Source organism: Bombina bombina, chromosome 5 (assembly GCF_027579735.1).
Source record: "Bombina bombina isolate aBomBom1 chromosome 5, aBomBom1.pri, whole genome shotgun sequence".
Lineage (NCBI taxonomy): Eukaryota > Metazoa > Chordata > Amphibia > Anura > Bombinatoridae > Bombina > Bombina bombina.
The window spans coordinates 134538798-134566503 of record NC_069503.1 but is presented as its reverse complement, the minus strand read 5'-3'; the positions used below and the strand labels follow the sequence as shown (position 1 = coordinate 134566503).

General features: G+C 40.4%; 1 protein-coding gene across 1 annotated transcript in view; it reads left to right on the top strand.

The window, feature by feature from the left end:
- MYO1G (myosin IG) overlaps positions 1-27706 on the top strand; it is a 793301-nt gene that overhangs the window by 259620 nt on the left and 505975 nt on the right. The window contains exon 14 of the mRNA XM_053713702.1: positions 27334-27466. Within this exon, the coding sequence (XP_053569677.1) occupies positions 27334-27466 (133 nt within the window). The remainder of the gene's footprint in view (positions 1-27333; positions 27467-27706) is intronic.

Here is a 27706-nt window from a genome sequence, read left to right as displayed (position 1 = left end):
AAATAATAAACAACTACCATTACATTGATTATCATCAATGGTGAGTACCTATTTTGGGGTTAGTGTTTGTTTTGTTTTTTTAAATTATTTTTTTTTTGTACGGGCTGAAAAAGAGCTGAATGAACTCTTAAGGGCAATGCCCCTACAAATGCCCTTTTCAGGGGGATTGGGTAGATTAGTTGTTTTTTTTTTAAATAAGTTTTTTTTTTGGGGTAGGTTTAGTTTCTTTGCAAAAGAGCTGTTAACTTTAGGGCAATGCCCTACAAAATACCCTTTTAAGGTCTATTGGTAGTTTATTTAAAGATTAGTTTTTTTTTAACAGGGTATTAGATTAGGAATAACATTTTTTATTTTGGATAATTTGCACCTAGATTACGAGTTTTTTCGGTAAGCTTAAAAAGCAGCATTAGCCGGTCCTAACGCAGCTTTTTAACGCCCGCTGGTATTACGAGTCTTGCATGTACAGGTGTACCGCTCACTTTATTAGGTACAGGTGTACCGCTCACTTTTTTGGCCAGACTTGGCAATACCGCAAATCCACTTACGTAAATTGCGTATCCTCTTTTTTAAATGGGACTTACATAGCGCCAGTATTACGAGTCTGCCAAAAAGTGAGCGGTAGACCCTCTCCTGTCAAGACTGGTACCGCATTTTAAAATCAGTAGTTAAGAGTTTTACACTACAAAGCCGTAGCATAAAACTCTTAACTAAAGTGCTAAAAAGTACACAAACACCCATAAACTACCTATTAACCTCTAAACTGAGGCCCTCCCAACATCGCAAACACTAAAAGAAAATTTTTAACCCCTAATCTGCTGAACCGGACATCGCCGCCACTATAATAAATATATTAACCCCTAAACCTCCGCACTCCCGCCTCGCAAACACTATTTAAATATTATTAACCCCTAATCTGCCGTCCCTAACATCGCCGCCCCCTACCTACATTTATTAACCCCTAATCTGCCGCCCCCAACCTCGCTGCCACTATATTAAAGTTATTAACCCCTAAATCTAAGTCTAACCCTAACACCCCCTAACTTAAATATAATTAAAATAAATCTAAATAAAAATTCCTATAATTAACAAAATTATTCCTATTTAAAACTAAATACTTACCTATAAAATAAACCCTAAGCTAGCTACAATATAACTAATAGTTACATTGTAGCTAGTTTAGGGTTTATTTTTATTTTACAGGCAAGTTTGTATTTATTTTAACTAGGTAGAATAGTTATGAAATAGTTATTAACTATTTAATAACTACCTAGCTAAAATAAATACAAAAGTACCTGTAAAATAAAACCTAACCTAAGTTACAATTACACCTAATACTACACTATAATTAAATAAATTACATACAATTAGCTAAATTAAATTAGCTAAAGTACAACCCCCCCACTAAATTACAGAAAGTAATAAACAAATTACAGATATTTAAACTAATTACACCTAATCTAATCAAAATAAAGAAAAACCCCTAGCCTAAAATAAATTACCAATAGCCCTTAAAAGGGCCTTTTGCGGGGCATTGCCCCAAAGTAATCAGCTCTTTTACCTGTAAAAAAAAAATACAAACAACCCACCCAACAGTAAAACCCACCACCCACACAACCAACTCCCCAAATAAAACCCTAGATAAAAAAACTAAGCTCCCCATTGCCCTGAAAAGGGCATTTGGATGGGCATTGCCCTTAAAAGGGCAGTTAGCTCTTTTGCCACCCAAAGTCCCTAACCTAAAAATAAAACCCCCCCAATACACCCTTAAAAAAACCTAACACTAACCCCCTGAAGATCAACTTACCGGGAGACATCTTCATCCAAGCCGGGCGAAGTGGTCCTCCAGACGGGCAGAAGTCTTCATCCAGACGGCATCTTCTATCTTCATCCATACGGCGCGGAACGGATCCATCTTCAAGGCATCCGACGCGGAGCATCCTCTTCATCCAACGACTAAAACAGAATGAAGGTACCTTTAAGTGACATCATCCAAGATGATGTCCCTTAGATTCCGATTGGCTGATAGAATTCTATCAGCCAATCGGAATTAAGGTAGAAAAAATCCTATTAGCTGATGCAATCAGCCAATAGGATTGAAGTTCAATCCTATTGGCTGATCCAATCAGCCAATAGAATGTGAGCTCAATCCTATTGGCTGATCCAATCAGCCAATAGGATTTTTTCTACCTTAATTCCGATTGGCAGATTAGGGGTTAATAAGTGTAACATTAGGGGTGTTTAGACTCGGGGTTCATGTTAGGGTGTTAGGTATAAACGTAAATTTTATTTCCCCATAGGAATCAATGGGGCTACGTTACTGAGTTTTACGCTGTTTTTTTGCAGGTGTTAGACTTTTTTTTCAGCCGGCTCTCCCCATTGATTCCTATGGGGAAATCGTGTACGAGCACGTTACACCAGCTCACCGCTGACTTAAGCAGCGCTGGTATTGGAGTGAGATTTGGAGCAAAATTTTGCTCAACGCTTACTTTTTGTCTTTTAACGACGGGTTTGTAAAAACCCGTAATACCAGCGCTGTAGGGAAAACTGCTCGTTAGCACCGCATAGCCTCTAACGCAAAACTCGTAATCTAGGCGTTGGTTTGTTATTTTCTGTAATGTTAGGTTTTGTATTTTTTGTAATTTTAGCTTTCTTTAATTTTGTGTAATGGTAGGTTTCTTTTCGTAATTTAGTTTTTTCTTTTCTGTAATGATAGGGTTTTTTTAAATTTAATGTTAGGATTTTATGTAACTTAATTTTTTTTTAAATTTTTTATGATTTTTTTTAAGGTAGTTAGTATCTTTTTAATATATCTCACTTTATTTTAATTGGGGTTAAGTTAGGGGGCTTAGTTGTTAGGTTAATACTTTGCATTGTGGGTGGTTTGCGGTCTATGTAATTAATAGTGTAATTAGATACTTTGCATTGTGGGGAATTGGTGGTTTAGGTTGTAATAGTTTTATTAGGTGTTTGCGTTGTGGGTGGTTGAGGTGTTAATACGGTAATTAGGTTTTTGCGTTGTTGAGGGATGGCGGTTTAGGGATTAATAAGTTTATTAGACATTGCGATGTGGGGGGGATGGCAGATTAGGAATTCATCCGTTTATTAGAAAGTTTTGAATAGCATTTTGACGTGCCACTTTATTTATTTTTTTGCGTGTGATTTCAACATTTATTTTTATTTTTTTACGCACCGCAAGATGATATACTGGCGTAAGTTACTGGGGACTCCAGAAATGTGTATTTGTGCACATTTCTGAACCTCGCAAGTTTGTACGGCAGTATAGCATCTGAAAGGCGCCGGTTATGTGATTCACCCGATGTATGAGGTCAATTTACGGGTGACGTGGGTTTCAGCAGTTGCGCTGAAACTTACTCCACATATGTAATCTTGATCTGTGTCTCCAAGTCAGCTCATTAAAGGACCATTAAATACAGTAGAATCGCATAATCAGCAAGTGCATAATAAAAAGACAATGCAACAGCACTTTTTTTTATATGAGCTGCAGATTATTTTCTGACATATTTCAAAATAGACTTCAATTATCATGTGACAGTCATCAGCCAATCACAGACTCATATACGTATACACTGTAAACTCTTGCACATGTTCAGTAGTAGCTGGAACCTCAGAAAGTGTGCAGATAAAAAGACTGTGCCCAATTTGATAATGTAAGTGAATTGGAAAGTGCATTCTATGGCTTAATCATGACAGTTTAATTTTGACTTTAGTTCCCTTTAAAGTGTCAGCAGTCAGTGGGGCCGAATTATCATTGTGCGAGTGGACATGATTCGATATTGCGGATCATGTCCGCTGCACATCTATAAATGCAGACACCAGCAGCTCTTGTATTGGATCAGGTTGATTTCTGGCGATGTCTGTCCGCCCCCTCAGAGCAGGCGGACAGGTTATACAGCAGCAGTCTTTAGACCGCTGCTTCATAACTTGGTTTCCGGCGAGCCTGAAGGCTCGCCAGAAACACGGGACATCAAGCTCCATACAGAGCTTGATAAATATGCCCCAGTATGTTTGTTTAAAGACCTGACCTTGCATCTCCTAGACAAATCACTGAAGGGATATATTATAGTAACACGGTACATATAATTATAAATATATAAAGGAACATGGAAGTCAAAATGAAATGCTTATGATGCAGCTTGTGTATACACTGAAAAAAACCTCTTCTTTTTCACTTAATCTTCTTGGTTGAAAGTTGGCCACTTTCTACGACAGCATACTGAGGTAGGCTCAGGAGTGTGTCTGTGTCGTGAGAACTGGGGGCAAAATTACATATGCGGCGCAGGCATCAGCGTAACTTCTGAAACCCACATCACCCGTAATTTCACCTCGCACATTGGGGTATCACATATATGGCACCGTCAGATGCTAGAATGGCTTAAGTAGGACAAACTGGTGATCTTCAGAAATGTGTGCAAATACACATTTTTGTTGTCGCAAGTAACTTACGCCAGTATTATGTCCGCGTAAAGTGTCAATAAAGAAGTTTTATGCAAATGAGGATAACGCACGTAAAAACGAAACTGGAATCAAACTAAAAAAGCTACACGTAATTACGCTATTCAAAATCCCTATATACACCCCTGCGCAATCACCATTTTTTTTGCATGTGTTTGGATTGCTCGTTGAGCTACAACACACAGCCCAGGAGTGGAGGATTAGTGAGAGTAGAGAGAGAGGCGCAAACAGAATAAATAGTTAGGTCGCATTGGGGGATTGAGTAAACTTGTACACTTACTTACACAATGGGGGGTAGTTATCAAGCCGTCAACTTTTCTGGCCACGCCGGCCCAATACGTCCGCCTAAGCTCGCCTACCTTCGCCGCCGCGGACCTGAAAAAATACGCCTAAGTTATCAAATAAAGCTGTCAAAAAGCCGCGGGGCGATGAGCAGCGGACTGTGACAGTTATCACTCATCCGATCTCGCTGCCCTTCGGCTTTTTCCCAGCTTTATTGCTAGCCTGTCACTAAGCACTCACACTAAACTGCACTGTTCTACCCCCTATACCGGCGCCCCCGGAGCCCCCCGCAACTAAATAAAGTTACTAACCCCTAAACCACCGCTCCTAGACCCTGCCGCAAGTCTTATAAATGTATTAACCCCTAAACCGCCGCTCCTAGACCCTGCCGCAAGTCTTATAAATGTATTAACCCCTAAACCGCCGCTCCCGGACACCGCTGCCACCTACATTATACCTAGTAACCCCTATCCTGCCCCCCCTATACCGTCGCCCTCTATTATAAAATTATTAACCCCTATCCTGCTGATCCCGCACCTCTCCGCAACTAAATAAATAGTTTAACCCCTAAACCGCCGCTCCATGAACCCGCCGCAACCTATATTAAACCTATTAACCCCTATCCTGCCCCCCCTACACCGTCGCCACCTATAATACATTTATTAACCCCTAATCTGCCCCCCCTACACTGTCGCCACCTATAATAAATTTATTAACCCCTATCCTGCCCCCCACTACGCCGCCGCCACTGTAATAAAATTATTAACCCCTAAACCTAAGTCTAACCCTAACCCTAACGCCCCCCTAACTTAAATATTAATTAAATAAATCTAAATAAATTAACTCTTATTAACTAAATGAATCCTATTTAAAACTAAATACTTACCTTTAAAATAAACCCTAATATAGCTACAATATAAATAATAATTATATTCTAGCTATCTTAGGATTTATATTTATTTTACAGGTAACTTTCAATTTATTTTAACCATGTACAATAACTATTAAATAGTTATTAACTATTTAATAGCTTACCTAGCTAAAATAAAGAGAAATGTACCTGTGAAATAAATCCTAACCTAAGTTACAATTACACCTAACACTACACTATACTTTAATAAATTATTCCTATTTAAAAATAAATACTTACCTGTAAAATAAACCCTAAGATAGCTACAATGTAATTAATAATTATATTATAGCTATCTTAGGATTTATATTTATTTTACAGGTAACTTTGTATTTATTTTAGCTAGTTAGAATAGTTATTAAATAGTTATTAACTATTTAATAACTACCTAGCTAAAAGAAATACAAAATTACCTGTAAAATAAATCCTAACCTAAGTTACAATTAAACCTAATACTACACTATCATTAAATTAACTAAATAAACTACCTACAAATAACTACAATTAAATACAATTACATAAACTAACTAAAGTACAAAAAATAAAAAAAGCTAAGTTACAAAAAATAAAAAATTAAGTTACAAACATGTTAAAAATATTACAACAATTTTAAGCTACTAACACCTAATCTAAGCCCCCTAATAAAATAACAAACCCCCCCAAAATAAAAAAAATCCCTACCCTATTCTAAATTAAATAAATTTCAAAGCTCTTTTACCTTACCAGCCCTTAAAAGGGCCATTTGTGGGGGCATGCCCCAAAAAGTTCAGCTTTTTTGCCTGTAAAAGAAAAATACAACCCCACCCCAACATTAAAACCCACCACCCACATACCCCTAATCTAACCCAAACCCCCCTTACAAAAACCTAACACTAATCCCCTGAAGATCATCCTACCTTGAGCCGTCTTCACTCAGCCGAGCAGCGATGGAACTGAAGAGGACATCCTGAGCGGAAGAAGTTAATCCTCCAAGCGGCGCTGAAGAAATCTTCCATCCGATGAAGTCATCATCCAGGCGGCGCTGAAGAAGTCTTCGATCCGGCCGATGTCATCTTCAAAGAGGCGCTGAAGAGGTCTTCTATCCGGGCGAAGTCATCTTCCAAGCCGGTTCTTGAATCTTCCTTCCGCCGACGCGGAACCACCTTCTTCACCGACGGACTACGACGAATGACGGTTCCTTTAAGGGACGTCATCCAAGATGGCGTCCCCTCAATTCCGATTGGCTGATAGGATTCTATCAGCCAATCGGAATTAAGGTAGGAAAATCTGATTGGCTGATGGAATCAGCCAATCAGATTCAAGTTCAATCCGATTGGCTGATCCGATCAGCCAATCAGATTGAGCTCGCATTCTATTGGCTGATCGGAACAGCCAATAGAATGCGAGCTCAATCTGATTGGCTGATTCCATCAGCCAATCAGATTTTTCCTACCTTAATTCCGATTGGCTGATAGAATCCTATCAGCCAATCGGAATTGAGGGGACGCCATCTTGGATGACGTCCCTTAAAGGAGCCGTCATTCGTCGTAGTCCGTCGGTGAAGAAGGTGGTTCCGCGTCGGCGGAAGGAAGATTCAAGACCCGGCTTGGAAGATGACTTCGCCCGGATAGAAGACCTCTTCAGCGCCTCTTTGAAGATGACATCGGCCGGATCGAAGACTTCTTCAGCGCCGCCTGGATGATGACTTCATCGGATGGAAGATTTCTTCAGCGCCGCTTGGAGGATTAACTTCTTCCGCTCCGGATGTCCTCTTCAGTTCCATCGCTGCTCGGCTGAGTGAAGACGGCTCAAGGTAGGATGATCTTCAGGGGATTAGTGTTAGGTTTTTGTAAGGGGGGTTTGGGTTAGATTAGGGGTATGTGGGTGGTGGGTTTTAATGTTGGGGGGGGTTGTATTTTTCTTTTACAGGCAAAAGAGCTGAACTTTTTGGGGCATGCCCCCACAAATGGCCCTTTTAAGGGCTGGTAAGGTAAAAGAGCTTTGAAATTTATTTAATTTAGAATAGGGTAGGGATTTTTTTTTATTTTGGGGGGGTTGTTATTTTATTAGGGGGCTTAGATTAGGTGTAAGTAGCTTAAAATTGTTGTAATATTTTTAACATGTTTGTAACTTACTTTTTTATTTTTTGTAACTTAGCTTTTTTTATTTTTTGTACTTTAGTTAGTTTATGTAATTGTATTTAATTGTAGTTATTTGTAGGTAGTTTATTTAGTTAATTTAATGATAGTGTAGTATTAGGTTTAATTGTAATTTAGGTTAGGATTTATTTTACAGGTAATTTTGTATTTCTTTTAGCTAGGTAGTTATTAAATAGTTAATAACTATTTAATAACTATTCTAACTAGCTAAAATAAATACAAAGTTACCTGTAAAATAAATATAAATCCTAAGATAGCTATAATATAATTATTATTTATATTGTAGCTATATTAGGGTTTATTTTAAAGGTAAGTATTTAGTTTTAAATAGGATTCATTTATTAAAGTATAGTGTAGTGTTAGGTGTAATTGTAACTTAGGTTAGGATTTATTTCACAGGTACATTTCTCTTTATTTTAGCTAGGTAAGCTATTAAATAGTTAATAACTATTTAATAGTTATTGTACATGGTTAAAATAAATTGAAAGTTACCTGTAAAATAAATATAAATCCTAAGATAGCTAGAATATAATTATTATTTATATTGTAGCTATATTAGGGTTTATTTTAAAGGTAAGTATTTAGTTTTAAATAGGATTCATTTAGTTAATAAGAGTTAATTTATTTAGATTTATTTAATTAATATTTAAGTTAGGGGGGCGTTAGGGTTAGGGTTAGACTTAGGTTTAGGGGTTAATAATTTTATTACAGTGGCGGCGGCATAGTGGGGGGCAGGATAGGGGTTAATAAATTTATTATAGGTGGCGACGGTGTAGGGGGGGCAGGATAGGGGTTAATACATTTAATATAGGTTGCGGCGGGTTCAGGGAGCGGCGGTTTAGGGGTTAATACATTTATTATAGTTGCGGTGGGCTCCGGGAGCGGCGGTTTAGGGGTTAATATGTATAGAGTAGCTTGCGGTGGGCTCCGGGAGCGGTGGTTTAGGGGGTAATAACTTTATTTAGTTGCGGCGGTGTAGGGGGGGTCAGATTAGTGGTGTTTAGACTCGGGGTACATGTTAGGGTGTTAGGTGCAGACAGCTCCCATAGAAATCAATGGGATGTCTGTCAGCAGCGAACTTGTACTTTCGCTATGGTCAGACTACCATTGATTCCTATGGGATCCGCCGCCTCCAGGGGTGGCGGATTGAAAACCAGGTACGCGGGGCCGTAAAAGTGCCGAGCGTACCTGCTAGTTTTATGATAGCTAGCAAAAGTAGTGAGAATGTGCCGCACTTGTGTGCGGAACATCTGGAGTGACGTAAGAATCGATCTGTGTCGGACTGAGTCCGGCGGATCGATGCTTACGTCACAAAATTCTACTTTTGCCGGTCTCGAGCCTTTGATAACTAAGGCGAATCAGCCTCGCCACAAATACGCTGCGGAATTCCAGCGTATTTGAGGTTGACGGCTTGATAACTAAGCCCCATATTCTGACATATTGCACACATTGCATACATACATATACAAATACACCACACTTTTTTTTACTAACACCTCACATATTTCTTTCTAATGACACGGTAAGTCAACGAATCATCATCAATTACTGTTGGGAATATCACTCCTGGCTAGCAGGAGGAGGCAAAGAGCACCACAGCAAAACTGTTAAACATCACTCCCCTACCCACAAACCCCCAGTAATTCTCTTTGCCTGTAGTGCAAGGAGGAGGTGAAGTTTAGGTGTTAGATACAAAGTTTTCTTCAATCAAGATTTTATTATTTTTTTAGCAGAGTAAGCTTACACTGTTCTTTTCTGGGGTCTAGCCTAGTCCACATCAGTCTCTTCAGTAGGGCAGTGGTGGCTTTTGAGCACTTGAGAACTTGTGAGGTACAATCCTCACTGCGTTTTCTCAAGAATCTGCTGCCCTAACTTGAAGACCTGAGTAGGTTTACTCAGTTTTTCTCTCTTCACAGGTCCATGTGAGGTGCTGCACCCTCTCAAACCAGGTGAGCTGTCCTGCTGCCGGACAGCACTTTCAGGTAAGTGCCATTTTAATTTTCTTTTGCAAGGAGATTGCTGGCACTTGTTACAGCTAAAAGCTGTCTTATTAAATATGGGACTTTATTAAACCTTCATGGTTGGGGTTTCTTTTAGGCAGTTTGGGCATTGAGACTGTGAGGTGATTTATGGTGGCTCAGAGTGTTATAGTAGTTTTTATACTTTAACTTTTGGTCATGGAGATTACTGTTGTAAGCCGTTTTTTTCGACAGTTAGGGCTCTGTAACCGCTCTGTATTTGAAAATGAGCTGCAGGACAGGTAAGCACCTCAGTAAAGCTACTGAGGTGTATAGATAGCCTGAGGTCTATTTGGTTTGTTGCGCTAACACACAATTCTATTTAAAGACACAATACACATTTATTTTTTATTTTTAAATAAATAATTTTTACACTTTATCCTTATTTATTACATAAGATGGATCAAGAGACTTTTCAAACCTCATGCATTGAGAGCACTTTAAAGTGTCAGTAAACCTTAAAAATAATGTTATATAATTCTGCACATAGTGCAGAATTATGTAACATTATATTAGCCTTATCTGTATAAAACGTAATATTCCCTTTGAATTTTAAAAAACCCCGGTGTTTTACACACCCGCTCTCTGTGCTCTTCTGAGCGGGTCTGTTTTTTTCACACAGCGCATTGGGCCAGCTGTATAGTCACAGCCCGGCCCGACCGCACCATAACACTAAGTGCAGCTCGCTCCTGCTCTGTGACTATACAGCTGGCCCGATGCGCTGTTTGAATAAAACAGACCCGCTCAGAAGAGCACAGAGAGTGGGTCTGTAAAACAGCCGCGGTTTTTTAAAATTCAAAAGGAATATTACGTTTTATACAGATAATGCTAATATAATGTTATATAATTCTGCACTATGTGCAGAATTATATAACATTATTTTTGAGGTTTACTGTCCCTTTAAGTTATAGAGATAAAATATTTGACCATGAGCCACCTTTATCCCAGGCAAATGCTTTTCTGGGGCGCGATCCGATATACGGTGCAGGTTTCGGCGCAAGCGTGGAAACCTGCACCGCCCGTAGTTTCAGCTCGCAACTCGAGCTATCACATATACGGCTCCGTCAGATGCTAAAGTGCCGTAAGTCTGACAAACTAGCGATGTCCAGAAATCTGCGTAAGTACAAATTTCTGGAGTCGCCAGTGACTTACAGCACTTTAGAAACTGCCGCCTACAAAAACTGACTAAATTATAAAATCACCCGTAACTGTCTAACACGCCTCCCAAAGATAGCCCAACACGTATACCCCTCTCACTCCTAACAATAAATGTATTAACCCCTAAACGCCGCTCCTGGACCCCGCCGCCAGCTACATTAACTATATTACCCCCTAATATGATCCCCCTACACCGCTGCCACCTATTTTAACTATATTACCCCTACACCGCCGCCACCTATTTTAACTATATTACCACCTAATGTGAGCCCCCTACCCGCCGCCACCTACATTATATGTACTACCCCCTAATCTGACCCCCTTACACCGCCACCACCTATATTAAAATTATTAACCCCTAATCTAATCCCCTACACTGCCGCCACCTATATTAAATGTCTAACCCTCTAATGTGAGCCCCCTACACCGCCGCCACCTACATTAAAATTATTAACCCCTAATGTAATCCCCCTACACCGCCGCCATCTATATTAAAATTATTACCCCCTAATGTGAGCCCCCTACCCCGCCGCCACCTATTTTAACTACATTACCCTCTAATCTAATCACCCTACACCGCCGCCACCTATATTAACTATATTAACCCCTAATCTAATCCCCCTACACCGCCGCTACCTATATTAACTATATTAACCCTATCTAACCCTAACACCCCTAACTTAATTATTATTGCAATAAATCTAAATAATATTAATCTTATTAACTAAAATATTCCTATTTAATATAATAACTATATTAACCCTAATATAATTAGTGTTAATATAGTTAATATAGGTGGCGGCAGTGTAGGGGGGTCAGATTACAGGTAAAAGAGCTGATTACTTTGTGACAATGCCCCGCAAAAGGCCCTTTTAAGGGCTGGTAATATAGCTGGTTACTTTGGGGCAATGCCCCGCAAAAGGCCCTTTTAAGGGCTGGTAATAGAGCTGGTTACTTTGGGGCAATGCCCCGCAAAAGGCCCTTTTAAGGGCTGGTAATAGAGCTGGTTACTTTGGGGAAATGCCACGCAAAAGGCCCTTTTCAGGGCTATTTGTAATTTAGTTTAGGGTAGGGACATTTTAGTATTTTAGGGGGTAATACATTTATTATAGGTGACGGCGGTGTAGGGGGATTAGATTAGGGGTTAATCATTTTAAAATAGGTGGCGGCGGGGTAGGGGGATTAGATTAGGGGTTAATCATTTTAATATAGGTGGTGGCGGGGTAGGGGGATTAGATTAGGGGTTAATCATTTTAATATAGGTGGCGGCAGGGTAGGGGGATTAGATTAGGGGGTAATGTAGGTAAAATAGGTGGCGGCGGGGTAGGGGGCTCACATTAGGGGGTAATAATTTTAATATAGATGGCGGCGGTGTAGGGGGATTACATTAGGTGGTAATAATTTTAATGTAGGTGGCGGCGGTGTAGGGGGATCACATTAGGGGGTTAGACACAGGGCCGCCATCAGGGGGTGACAGGGGTGACTGCTGTCAGGGGCCCAATGGGCCAGGGGGCCCCATGAGGCAAGAACTAAAAAAAAATAAAAAAATTTTTATTTTTTTTTAATTTTTTTAATTTTGGCAGCCACCAGTGGGTACTACAGCAGAGTGCTAATTGAGCATGGGAAATGTTATTACAAGGAGTAAAGTATTAGCATTTGAGAGGATTTCTGAGTGTGCACTAAACCACTATGCACAGTGTGAGACAGACTTGGCACTTTGTTTGTTCAGTGTGTGCCTGAGTCAGACGGCAGATAACTTTCATTTGCAGAGGAGGTAGGACTTACTTAGCAAATGTTTTTTATTTCTTTGTGCAATTTCAGATTGTAACTTCAGTGTGGTAGTAGTTGTATGGTGGGGCCAGGGGTCCAAAAAACATTTTTTTTTTTACCAGCAGTGTATTTATGATTATTTGACAATGCTGTAGAAATTCTATATTTAAAACCATGCAGAAATGTTTCCTCCTCAATACACAAATGGTAGGTGCCCTTTTGGCAGATATACATTTTTATATTAATTAATTACATTCCAGTTTACTGCCCCTTTATGCAAGGACTTTCCAGATGCAAGGAGACATTTTATCTAAGATTTTTACATCTGCATAAAATGTTATACTCAGACTAAGATTGCTCAGTGTTTGAAATGAGACAGGTTAACTTAAAACTGTTCAGTTTACACTACAGCTGACTTAATTTTGAAAAACATACCAACAAGCCTAAATCCTGCATTTAACCAGATCTAATGGTATGAGTACCACAGCTTATGCTTCCACCAAGACCATATAGAGTACAGCATTTTCAAAATCCATAAGTACAGCTGACAGATGGGAACATTTGTACACTATATTTGAAGTGGTGCTCTTGGTTGGGGAAAATGGGGATAAAACAAACAAAAATATGTCAACCTTTTAAAAGTACTTTTCTTCATCTAGCCATCTACCCAGATCATTAATGTACAATTTTGAATTTACATAATTATTTTTGTTCACACATTTAGAAATATGATTCTTTAAAAAGTGATCTCTTAATTTCTGCAATTTTTTTTATCATGCATCTCACACACTGTTGATTTAGGGGATGCAAGGTGCATACATGTTTCCTCCTGTGAGTGTTTCTGTGGGTGTCAGTGTTTATGTCTTTGTGCTTTGGTTTGTGTCTTTATGAGTGTGTATGTATTTTTTTTCTGTGGGTCTCTCTGTGAGGGTGGGTGTGTATGTCTTTGTGCATTTTCTGTGGATGTCTGTGAGGGTGTGTGCATATGTCTTTGAGCTTTTTCTATGGGTGTCTCGTGTATGTTTGCCTTTGTGTATTTTCTCTGGATGCCTCCGTGAGGGTGGGTGTGTATGTCTGTGTTTTCTGTGGATGTCTCTGTGAGGGTGTGTGTATGTCTTTGTTTGTTTTCTGTGGATGTCTCAGTGAGGGTGTGTGTATGTATGCCTTTCTGTGTTTTATGTGGTTGTCTCTCTGTGTGTGTATGTCTTTGTGTGTTTTCTGTGGGTGTCTCTGTGTGTGTGTATGTCTTTGTGTGTTTTCTGAGGCTGTCTCTGTCGGTGTTTCCTTGGGTGTATGTGCAAGTTTGAGTTTGTGTGTGTGTGTCCATTGTCTGTTCCTTTTTAGGACATTTTGACCTTACTACTGATTCACATCTTTTTACAGACTTTGAGACTAATGAGACCTTTATGGAAGTCACCAATCCACCATTTAACCTTTAAATTATTGTTTAGGCAGTTCAGGGCCCTTCCTTTCAGCCACTGCATGCTGTTGTCATCATTTAGTTGGCATCTTCCTTTACAAAAAGATAATCAGAACTCCATATTTTGTTTTCTAAATCTCCTTTTTTTTTTTTTTACAAAACTGTAGTCTACCTCATTACTTGTCAGGTCAATGTAAACAAGTGCTGAGTGTCTGTTTGGGTGTCTGTGTCTGAGTGTGTTTCTTTGCGTGTCTGTTAGAGTGTCTATATGTGAATCCTTATGTGTGAGTGTGTGTGTTTCAGTGTATGAGTGTGTCTGTGTGTTTGTATGTTACTACCTTTACAACATTTCCCAGTTTAAATAGACACTTTAGAATAAAGTGCATATATGTTTTAGTCACTTGGTCAAAAATTGCACATGTCAAAGGGGGGGGGGGGGGGCCCTGATCAATGGTTAAGTCAGGGGCCCCAAAATTTCTAGTGGCGGCCCTGGTTAGACATTTAATGTCGGTGGCGGCGGGGTCCGGGAGCCGTGGTTTAGGGGTTAAGCACTTTATTAGGGATTGCGGCGGGAGATTGCGGTTGACAGGTAGATAGACATTGCGCATGCGTTAGGTGTTAGGTTTTATTTTGCAGGCAGTTTAGAGAGTTATGGGGCTCCAATACTCAGCGTAAGGCTTACTACGCATGCATTTTGTGGCGAGGTGAAAATGCAGTAATATTTCTCCATTTTCACCACGTAAGTCCTTACGCTGTATATTGGATACCAAACTGCGCGGGTTTGGTATACCTGTCTATGGGCCAAAAAACTACGGCCGAAGGCAGAAATGTACGAGCGTAACTTCTATGTTACGCCGTATATAGGATACCAAACCAGCGCAATATTTGGCGTCGCCGGCTTTTGCGGGCGACGCTGCATATCGGATCGGGCCCCAGGTGTCTCCTGTTGCAGATATGCCGCAGCTTTCTCCCCAAGCGTCCCAACTTTTTCAGTCTCCACATACAGTGCCCTGTGTTTCCGCTTGCAATCCTGTAGGATTTTCTCTACAAGACATTGCTTCCCAGATATCCCTTGCAGGCCTTGTCAGCTTTCCCCATGTTGCAGGGAAGGCGTAAAAGGAAATTTAAGGAAACAGTTAGTAAGGTTTCTGATCAAGTTCTGGCTATCCAGAGTGTCCCTTCCCATAAGCCTGAAGAAGAAGACATGTCGGTAGCATCTGAGGGAGAAATCTCAGACTCAGATAGTGTTCCTTCTTCTGATGCTGAAGTGGTATCCTTCAGATTTAAGCTAGAACATCTGCACTTATTTCTTAAGGAGGTTTTGGCTACTTTGGACGACTCCGACACAACTATCGTAGTCAATCCTAAAAAGTCTAGTAAATTGAACAAATACATTGATGTTCCCTCTGCGGTGGAGGTTTTTCCGGTTCCTGACCGTGCTGCGGACAATCACAGTCTCATGTCAGTCATGTCAGATATTATTATAAGAGCTCCACCATCTTATTCACTGGGATGAGCTCCACCATCTTTTTCACTGGGACAAGCTCCACAATCCTCTTCCCTGGGACGAGCTCCATCATCCTCTTCCCTGGGACGAGCTCCAACATCTGCAGATGAAAATACAGCAGAAGCTACAACTGCCCCTCAAGCAGCAGAAACTACAGCTGCCCCTCAAGCAGCAGAAACTACAGCTGCCCCTCAAGCAGCAGAAACTACAGCTGCCCCTCAAGCAGCAGAAACTACAGCTGCCCCTCAAGCAGCAGAAACTACAGCTGCCCCTCAAGCAGCAGAAACTACAGCTGCCCATCAAGCAGCACAAACTACAGCTGCCCATCAAGCAGCAGAAACTACAGCTGCCCATCAAACAGCAGAAACTACAACTGCCCCTTAAGCACCAGGAACAAAAGCTGCCCCTCAAGCATCAGAAACTACAGCTGCCCCTCAAGCACCAGGAACTACAGCTGCCCCTCAAGCACCAGGAACAACAGCTGCCCCTCAAGCACCAGGAACTACAGCTGCCCCTCAAGCACCAGGAACTACAGCTGCCCCTCAAGCACCAGAAACTACAGCTGCCCCTCAAGCACCAGAAACTACAGCTGCCCCTCAAGCAACAGAAGCACATCCACAAGCATCACCTCTTCTCCAACATCGTGGCCCTCAAGCAACTGCCAGCACTGTTGCTCAAGAGTCTGTGAATGCATTGTATTCTCCCCTGGGTGAAGAATACATTAAACTCCAGAGGAGACTCATCACAATCACTGAGAGCATACAAAGAGGCCAAGAGAGGTTCTTCAGTGGCCAAGAGAGGTTACATAAATGTAGCATAGAGCTGCAGAGGGACAGTGCAGCACTGTTAAGTGCAAGTGTTCAAAACTAGTGACAGATGATGATAATTCTGTCAGATATGCAGATGCAAATTGAGAGAACAAAATCAACTTTTGGGTGTGTTGGTTGAGCACTTTACACACAAGTAGAACACTGCCTCCAGCACATCAGCAGAAACACCAGAATCTGCTAGAACAAGGAGAACAAGGCAATCCATTACAGGCACCTCAGCTCCCTCATCCAAGAAGCCATATATATATATATATTATTATAGTTCACCATAAACCTTGTCTTCTGTTATTTACCATGTAATTGTCATACACATCCATGTGAGGTGTGTTTTATTACACTAATATTGTTAAAAGGAAATATATGAAACCCAGTGACTCAGATACTGTATCTAGATAATTGTCGATCAATAATGTCATATACAGTGTCCTGTCTTGTTCATAGTCATAACTAAATGTGCAGGTAACTCACCGCCACTCAGGAGGGGCTTCTCACCACTGTCATCAAGGGCTCACACTCTGATTCCGGTACACTAACCTATGCTGCAGTCGAAGAGGGGAATACCTCTCACTTCTCTCCGGCACAATGCAGCTCACAGGTCCCTTCCGGTCGGCTCCACAGTGTATACTTCCGCCCTTCTTCCGGCACTCATACCCTGCTCACAAACAATGTATTTACCAATCAATAGTGGAATGGACACTTGCTCCAATTAGAGGCAACAGCCGGAGTTGTCAGATATACTGGAATATAAACAATTAAAGCAAAAGCATGGAATCCGACTCCTCCGTAAAAAAAACAGTCTTTATTCGAATCCTGGTAGGTAAAATAACATTTGGGAAACACAGCAAATCTAGATTGGTGTCACAGGGCGCAGCACTGACAGGCTTACGCGTTTCGGAAATACATCCGTAGTCACAGCCTCCTGTGACTAATATTGTTAAAACATATAATATGACCTGTGTTGAAATGGCAATAAAAAACAGGTAATATTATCATGTTTATGACATATTCTTGTACTATAACTCACATCCACATAGTTGTTTCTGAAGGGTACATATAGTAATCACTTCTAAGATGTAAATCAATGTATTTCACATCCAATATAAATTGACACATGGGTATATATAATACTGATGTTACTGATAGGGTGTGCATTGTCAGGTGTTTTAAGGCTGCAGGTGGTGAGAGGTTGTGCTGTTTGTGATTGGAAAAGTAATTGGAAAGAGAAAATTTTTTTTTTAGTAAACTGTCCCTTTAACTATTTTAGACGCTGCTTAAATGTATGTGTTTGTTAAGGCTTCCAGGGAGTAACGTTGCTTTTTCAGTCAGTGCAAGGGTTGCTGCGACTGCCTATGTGTGGCGAGATGAAAATGGAGTAGATTTTCTCAATTCTGTGCGCGCAAGTCCTTGCGCTAAATATGTAATACCAAATGGTGACGCCAGTTCTATGTTAGTTTATGGGAGTAAGAAATGTGGCCGACGGGTAAAATATACGTGCGTAACTTGTATGCTATGCCATATATGTGATATCAAAACCGTGTAAAAAACAGCGTCTACGGCTTTTGCGGGCGACGCCGCATATTTAATCTTACCCTACATGTATAACCGTGTTTCAAAGGCTGTAGCTACAGGGGTCTTAGATGTCTCAACTCGGCCCCTACTGTTCCTAAAGGGTGGACTTGTGGTGCCTGGGCTCTATCTGCATCATGTCTGGCCCCTCTGTGTGCCCCCATACACAGGGCTCACCGTGTACAGAAAGTGTATGGATTTGCCTGCATATCCAAGATGGCCGACAGTGTTGTATTGATACCCTGCTGCTATATTTGTACAGGAAGGCAGCACAAGCGCATATTCTCTATTGCAGAATAACCAAAGGGGAAGGATGACTCACAGGCAGTCACATGGTAGCAGCTAATATGGCCTGCGACAAGGCTAGATCACGTGTGGTGTGCTAGCAGTTATGTACGTGCAACAAGTGGTTTATTACAGGTGTTTGTGGGTGTTAGAAGACGTAGTGCACATGTAACAAGTTCAAAGTAAACACATTCACTTTAGCGCAATTGTAGCGCAATTGTATTTAACAAGCGTTGAGTTAGCACAACTTCAGAGCTCCGGTAAACTGTTAAGCTCAAATAGAAAGTTGTATGAAAAAGTATAGTTACATACATAATAACACCTTCTAATAAAATTATTTTAAAAAATTGCATTAAGAAGTTATACGAGCTCAAAGATATAATGTCTCAGGCAGGCAAAGGGTTTAGCTTAGAGATACATACATATAAATGTGTGTGTGTATGTATGTATATATATATATATATATATATATATATATATATATATATATATATATATATATATAGGTATGTGTGTGTGCACATATGTATATGTATTTACAGACTTATATACACATATAAACACAAATGCAGTACATATGTAGCTGAAAACATCAAAAATCATATTTCTGCAATACTGTATTCATATTTAATAAAGTGTTTAACTGACTGTGTATGTACTATAAATATTTCACATTCTAATGTTCTTCGATTAGAGGAATATGTTCTAAGTATTTTTAAATAGATACAGTGATCCTACATATTTACAGTCCTATGCAAAAGTTTAGGCACCCTTGACAATTTCCATGATTTTCATTTATAAATAATTGGGTGTTTGGATCAGCAATTTCATTATGATCTATCAAATAACTGAAGGACACAGTAATATTTCAGTAATGAAATGAGGTTTATTGGATTAACAGATGCAATATGCATCAAAACAAAATTAGACAGGTGTATAAATGTTGGCACCCTTGTCATTTTGTTGATTTGAATACCTGTAACTACCTAGCACTGATTAATTGGAACACACAATTGGTTTGGTGAGCCCATTAAGCCTTAAGCTTCATAGACAGGTGCATCCAATCATGAGAAAAGGTATTTAAGGTGGCCAATTGCAAGTTGTTGTTCTCTTTGACTCTCCTCTGAAGAGTGGCAACATGGGGACCTTACTCAAAACAACTCTCAAATGACCTGAAAACAAAGATTGTTCAACATTATGGTTTAGGGAAAGGCTACAAAAAGCTATTGCAGAGAATTAAGCTGTCAGTGTCCACTGTGAGGAACACAGTGAGGAAATGGATGACCACAGGCACAATTTTTGTTAATGCCAGAAATAAAATATTTGAGAGGCCAAGAGCAAAGGTGGTGAGAACGGTCAAAAACAGCCCACAGACAACCTCTAAAGACCTACAACATCATCTTGCTGCCGATGGTGTCACTGTGCATCGCTCAACAATTCAGCGTATGGGAGAGTGATGCGGAAGAAGCCTTTTCTGCACACACGCCTCAAACAGAGTCGCTTGAGGTATGCAAACGCACATTTGGACAAGCCAGCTTCATTTTGGAAGAAGGTGCTGTGGACTGATAAAACGATTGAGTTATTTGGTCATAACAAGGGGCGTTATGCATGGCGGGAAAAGAACACAGCGTTCCAATTCAAACACTTGCTAGCCACAGTAAAATTTGGTGGATGTTCTATCATGCTGTAGGGCTGTGTGGCCAGTGCCGGTACTGGGAATCTTGTTAAAGTTGAGGGTTGCATGGATTTCACTCAATATCAGCAGATACTTGAAAATAATGTTGATGAATCAGTAACAAAGTGGAAGTTACGCCGGAGCTGAATATTTCAACAAGACATCGACCCAAAACACTGCTCAAAATCTACTCTGGCATTTATGCAGAGGAAAAAGTACAATGTTCTGGAATGGCCATCCCAGTCCCCAGACCTGAATAGTTGAAGCGTGCTGTCCATGCTCAGCAACCATCAAACCTAACTGAACTGGAGATGTTTTGCAAGGAGAAATTGTCCAAAATACCTTCATCCAGACTCCAGACACTCATTACAGGCTATAGGAAGCGTCTAGAGGCTGTTATTTCTGCTAAAGGAGGCTCTACTAAATATTGATGTGATATTTCTGTTGGGGTGCCCAAATTTATGCACTGTCTAATTTTGTTTTGATGCATATTGCACATTTTCTGTTAATCCAATAAACCTCATTTCACAACTGAAATATTACTGTGTCCTTCAGTTATTTGATAGATCAAAACAAAATTGCTGATCCAAACACCCAATTATTTATACAGGTGAAACTCGAAAAATTAGAATATCGTGCAAAAGTTAATTTATTACACTAAAGCAACTTGAAAGGTGAAACTAATATATGAGATAGACTCATTACATCCAAAGCAAGATAGTTCAAGCCGTGATTTGTCATAATTGTGATGATTATGTCTTACAGCTCATGAAAACCCCAAATCCACAATCTCAGAAAATTAGAATATTGTGAAAAGGTGCAATATTCTAGGCTCAAAGTGTCCCACTCTAATCAGCTAATTAAGCCATAACACCTGCAAAGGGTTCCCGAGCCTTTAAATAGTCTCTCAGTCTGGTTCAGTAGGAATCACAATCATGGGAATGACTGTTGACCTGACAGTTGTGCAGAAAACCATCATTGACACCCTCCATAAGGAGGGAAAGCCTCAAAAGGTAATTGCAAAAGAGGTTGGATGTTCCCAAAGTGCTGTATCAAAGCACATTAATAGAAAGTTATGTGGAAGGGAAAAGTGTGGAAGAAAAAGGTACACAAGCAGAAGGGATGACCGCAGCCTGGAGAGGATTGTAAGGAAAAGGCCATTCAAAAGTGTTGGGGACTTTCACAAGAGCCACCACACACAGACAGATCCTGGACATGGGCTTCAAATGTCATATTCCTCTTGTCAAGCCACTCCTGAACAACAAACAATGTCAGAAGCGTCTTACCTGGGGTAAAGAAAAACAGGCCTGGTCTGTTGCTCAGTGATCCAAAGTCCTCTATTCTGATGAGACCAAAGTTTGCATCTCATTTGGAAACCAAGGACCCAGAGTATTGAGGAAGAATTGAGAGGCACACACTGCAAGATGCTTGAAGTCCAGTGTGAAGTTTCCACAGTCTGTGTTGATTTGGGGAGCCATGTCATCTGCTGGTGTTGGTCCACTGTGCTTCATTAAGTCCAGGGTCAATGCATCTGTCTACCAGGAGATTTTGGAGCACTTCATGCTTCCTTCCGCAGACGAGCTCTATGGGGATGCTGACTTCATTTTACAGCAGGACTTGGCATCTGCCCACACTGCCAAAAGCACCAAAACCTGGTTCAATGACCGTGGGATTACTGTGCTTGATTGGCCAGAAAACTCGCCTGACCTAATCCCCATAGAGAATCTATGGGGCATTGCCAAGAGAAAGATGACAGACATGAGACTGAACAATGCAGAAGAGCTGAAGGCCGCTATTGAAGCATCTTGGTCTTCCATAACACCTCATCAGTGCCACAGGCTGATAGCTTCCATGCCACACCACATTGAGGCAGTAATTGCTGCAAAAGGGGCCCAAACCAAGTACTGAATACATACAGTATGCATGCTTATACTTTTCAGAGGTCCGATATTGTTCTACAGGTATGTACAATCCTTGTTTTATTGATTGCATGTAATATTCTAATTTTCTGATATTGTGGATTTGGGGTTTTCATGAGCTGTAAGCCATAATCATCACTATTATGACAAATCACGGCTTGAACTATCTTGCTTTGCATGTAATGAATCTATCTCATATATTAGTTTCACCTTTTAAGTTGCATTAGTGAAATAAATTAACTTTTGCACGATATTCTAATTTTTCGAGTTTCACCTGTAAATGAAAATCATGGAAATTGTCAGGGGTGCCTAAACTTTTGCATACGACTGTATATATATATATATATATATAACAGAACATATTCTTCTATGTGACGAATATTGGAATGTGAAATATTTGTATTTCATGTCGGGTTAGTGCACTTGAAAAAATGCAATCAGGTTTGCGAGTGAGTAAGGGTATTAGTTTTTTTACAACCCTAATACTGGAGTAATACAACCCAAATACTGGTGTAAGTAATACAACCCCAATACTGAAGTAATACAACTCCAATACTGGAGTAATTCAACCCCAATACTGGAGTAATACAACCCCAATACTAGAGTAATACAACCCCAATACTGTAGTAATACAACCCCAATGCTGTAGTAATACAACCCAATACTGGAATAATACAACCCCAATACTAGAATAATACAACCCCAATACTAGAGTAATACAACCCCAATTCTGGAGTAATACAACCCCAATACTGGAGTAATACAAGCCAATACTGGATTGATTCAACCCCAATACTGGATTAATACAACCCCAGTACTGTAGTAATACAACCCCAATACTAGAGTAATACAACACCAATACTGGAGTAATACAACCCCAATACTGGAGTAATACAACCCCAGTACTGGAATAATATAACCCCAATACTGGAGTAATACAACACAATACAGTAAAGATCAGAGGAGCCAAAACCTGATGGCCACACAAAATAGTAAAAACACAAAGCAAAAAAGGTGCTTAATGGCTCAGTATCTCAGCACTCAATTATACTTCATGCTTGAACACAATTGTACATACACTCACTAGTGTCACACACTATACAAGGGCATTATGCACAGTCTGGGCGATACATACAGCTCCCCAGTTAGCTGACACACTGGTAACTCTCCTTCACCTCCCGTGGATGTTTCCAATGTGTATTCTGTTATAAAAATCCTCTAATACTTGGCATATAAAAGCTATGCAGGATAACAGGTCAGTATAAAACCTCAAATATACATAGTGATATTTATTTAAATAACTTTAACAACACTGACGCGTTTCTCAGCATTAGGCATATGGCTTCATCAGGGGAGTATTCTCCAACTGGTTACCAATCCTACAGCTGATAAATATCACCCAATCAGTATTTGAACAACCTTATACAAATTTACAGCTGGTAGGTTTGGATAGGGTTGTTCATGTAGTACTAATGCATTTTTATAACGAAATACACATTGGAAATTTCCACTGGAGGTGGAGGGGTCCGTTGTGTCAGCTGGGGAGTTGCTATATCCCCCAGACTGCGCATATTGTACTTGTATAGTGATTGGTCCTTGTGAGTATATTTCCAACTGTGTTCAAGCTTGAAGTATTATTGAGTGCTGAGATACTGAGCTATTAGAGCTCCTACTTCCTTTGTGTTAACACAACCCCAGCACACTTTACCAAGTACAATGCACTGGAAACAAAGGCAGCTCGGCTCTTATGTGATGTAGTTTATTGCAAGGCTACAGAAGACTGGCAATGAAATTGTGTTTTATATCTACATTTTAAACTCTACTACACACACCCACACACACATGTATACACTCACATACACAGATCTGCACACACATACTCCCATGCACACACACATGTATACACTCACATACACAGATCTGCACACACATACTCCCATGCACACACACATGTATACACTCACATACACAGATCTGCACACACATACTCCCATGCACACACACATGTATACACTCACATACACAGATCTGCACACACATACTCACATGCACACACACATGTATACACTAACATACACAGATCTGCACACACATACTCACATGCACACACACATATATACACTCACATACACAGATCTGCACACACATACTCACATGCACACACACATGTATACACTCACATACACAGATCTGCACACACATACTCACATGCACACACACATGTATACACTCACATACACAGATCTGCACACACATACTCACATGCACACACATGTATAAACTCACATACACAGATCTGCACACACATACTCACATGCACACACACATGTATACACTCACATACACAGATCTGCACACACATACTCCCATGCACACACACATGTATACACTCACATACACAGATCTGCACACACATACTCCCATGCACACACACATGTATACACTCACATACACAGATCTGCACACACATACTCCCATGCACACACACATGTATACACTCACATACACAGATCTGCACACACATACTCACATGCACACACACATGTATACACTCACATACACAGATCTGCACACACATACTCACATGCACACACACATGTATACACTCACATACACAGATCTGCACACACATACTCACATGCACACACACATGTATACACTCACATACCACAGATCTGCACACACATACTCACATGCACACACATGTATAAACTCACATACACAGATCTGCACACACATACTCACATGCACACACACATGTATACACTCACATACACAGATCTGCACACACATACTCACATGCACACACACATGTATACACTCACATACACAGATCTGCACACACAAACTCACATGCACACACACATGTATACACTCACATACACAGATCTGCACACACTTACTCACATGCACACACACATGTATACACTCACATACACAGATCTGCACACACATACTCACATGCACACACATGTATAAACTCACATACACAGATCTGCACACACATACTCACATGCACACACACATGTATACACTCACATACACAGATCTGCACACACATACTCACATGCACACACACATGTATACACTCACATACACAGATCTGCACACACAAACTCACATGCACACACACATGTATACACTCACATACACAGATCTGCACACACTTACTCACATGCACACACACATACTCACATGCACACACACATGTATACACTCACATACACAGATCTGCACACACATACTCACATGCACACACACATGTATACACTCACATACACAGATCTGCACACACATACTCACATGCACACACACATGTATACACTCACATACACAGATCTGCACACACATACTCACATGCACACACACATGTATACACTCACATACACAGATCTGCACACACATACTCACATGCACACACATGTATAAACTCACATACACAGATCTGCACACACATACTCACATGCACACACACATGTATACACTCACATACACAGATCTGCACACACATACTCACATGCACACACACATGTATACACTCACATACACAGATCTGCACACACAAACTCACATGCACACACACATGTATACACTCACATACACAGATCTGCACACACTTACTCACATGCACACACACATACTCACATGCACACACACATGTATACACTCACATACACAGATCTGCACACACATACTCACATGCACACACACATGTATACACTCACATACACAGATCTGCACACACATACTCACATGCACACACACATGTATACACTCACATACACAGATCTGCACACACACATGTATACACTCACATACACAGATCTGCACACACATACTCACATGCAGACACACATGTATACACTCACATACACAGATCTGCACACACATACTCACATGCACACACACATGTATACACTCACATACACAGATCTGCACACACATACTCACATGCACACACACATGTATACACTCACATACACAGATCTGCACACACATACTCACATGCACACACACATGTATACACTCACATACACAGATCTGCACACACACATGTATACACTCACATACACAGATCTGCACACACACACTCACATACACAGATCTGCACACACATACTCACATGCACACACACATGTATACACTCACATACACAGATCTGCACACACATACTCACATGCACACACACATGTATACACTCACATACACAGATCTGCACACACATACTCACATGCACACACATGTATAAACTCACATACACAGATCTGCACACACATACTCACATGCACACACACATGTATACACTCACATACACAGATCTGCACACACATACTCACGTGCACACACACATGTATACACTCACATACACAGATCTGCACACACACATGTATACACTCACATACACAGATCTGCACACACATACTCACATGCAGACACACATGTATACACTCACATACACAGATCTGCACACACATACTCACATGCACACACACATGTATACACTCACATACACAGATCTGCACACACATACTCACATGCACACACACATGTATACACTCACATACACAGATCTGCACACACATACTCACATGCACACACACATGTATACACTCACATACACAGATCTGCACACACATACTCACATGCACACACACATGTATACACTCACATACACAGATCTGCACACACATACTCACATGCACACACATGTATAAACTCACATACACAGATCTGCACACACATACTCACATGCACACACACATGTATACACTCACATACACAGATCTGCACACACATACTCACGTGCACACACATGTATAAACTCACATACACAGATCTGCACACACATACTCACATGCACACACACATGTATACACTCACATACACAGATCTGCACACACATACTCACATGCACACACACATGTATACACTCACATACACAGATCTGCACACACATACTCACATGCACACACACATGTATACACTCACATACACAGATCTGCACACATACTCACATGCACACACACATACTCACGTACACACTCACATACACAGATCTGCACACACATATTCACATGCACAAACACATGTACACATACATGCACCGACATGTACACACTCACATACACATACTCACATGTACATACACACACATACACTCACATATATATCTATTTAGCTATCTATCTGTATCTATGTATTTGTATCTATCAATCTTTCTATCTAATCTTATCTATCTAATCCTATCTATCTAATCCTATCTATCTATCTATCTATCTATCTATCTATCTATCTATCTATCCATATGTGCCTGTATTATGCATGCACAGTTAGATGTTACTGTTTGACTAACAACTTTATCTTTTCTTTCCCTGTCACTAGCCAAGATCCAGTCTTGAGGGACATGTGGCCTGAGGGGCAGCTGAGTATTAGTGAAGTAACCAAAAGGCCACTTACAGCCTCCAGTCTGTTCAAAAACTCTATGATTGCCTTGGTGGAGAATCTGGCATGCAAGGTAATCACCTGTGACCCTGCAACATTAAATTACTCTGTGTAAAGCTTAGGGAAACTAAAGGCACTCGGCTAGAGTAATGCAGACAAATATATAATGTTGTTACAGACTGGCAAGAACACTGGTACTTAACCCAAACACATGTTCTAAGATAGAGCTGCTAAATAAAAAATGCTTAGATTACATTATTAATGAACACGGATCTTGGAAAAATTGTAACTATAGTATGAAAGTGTCGCTGAA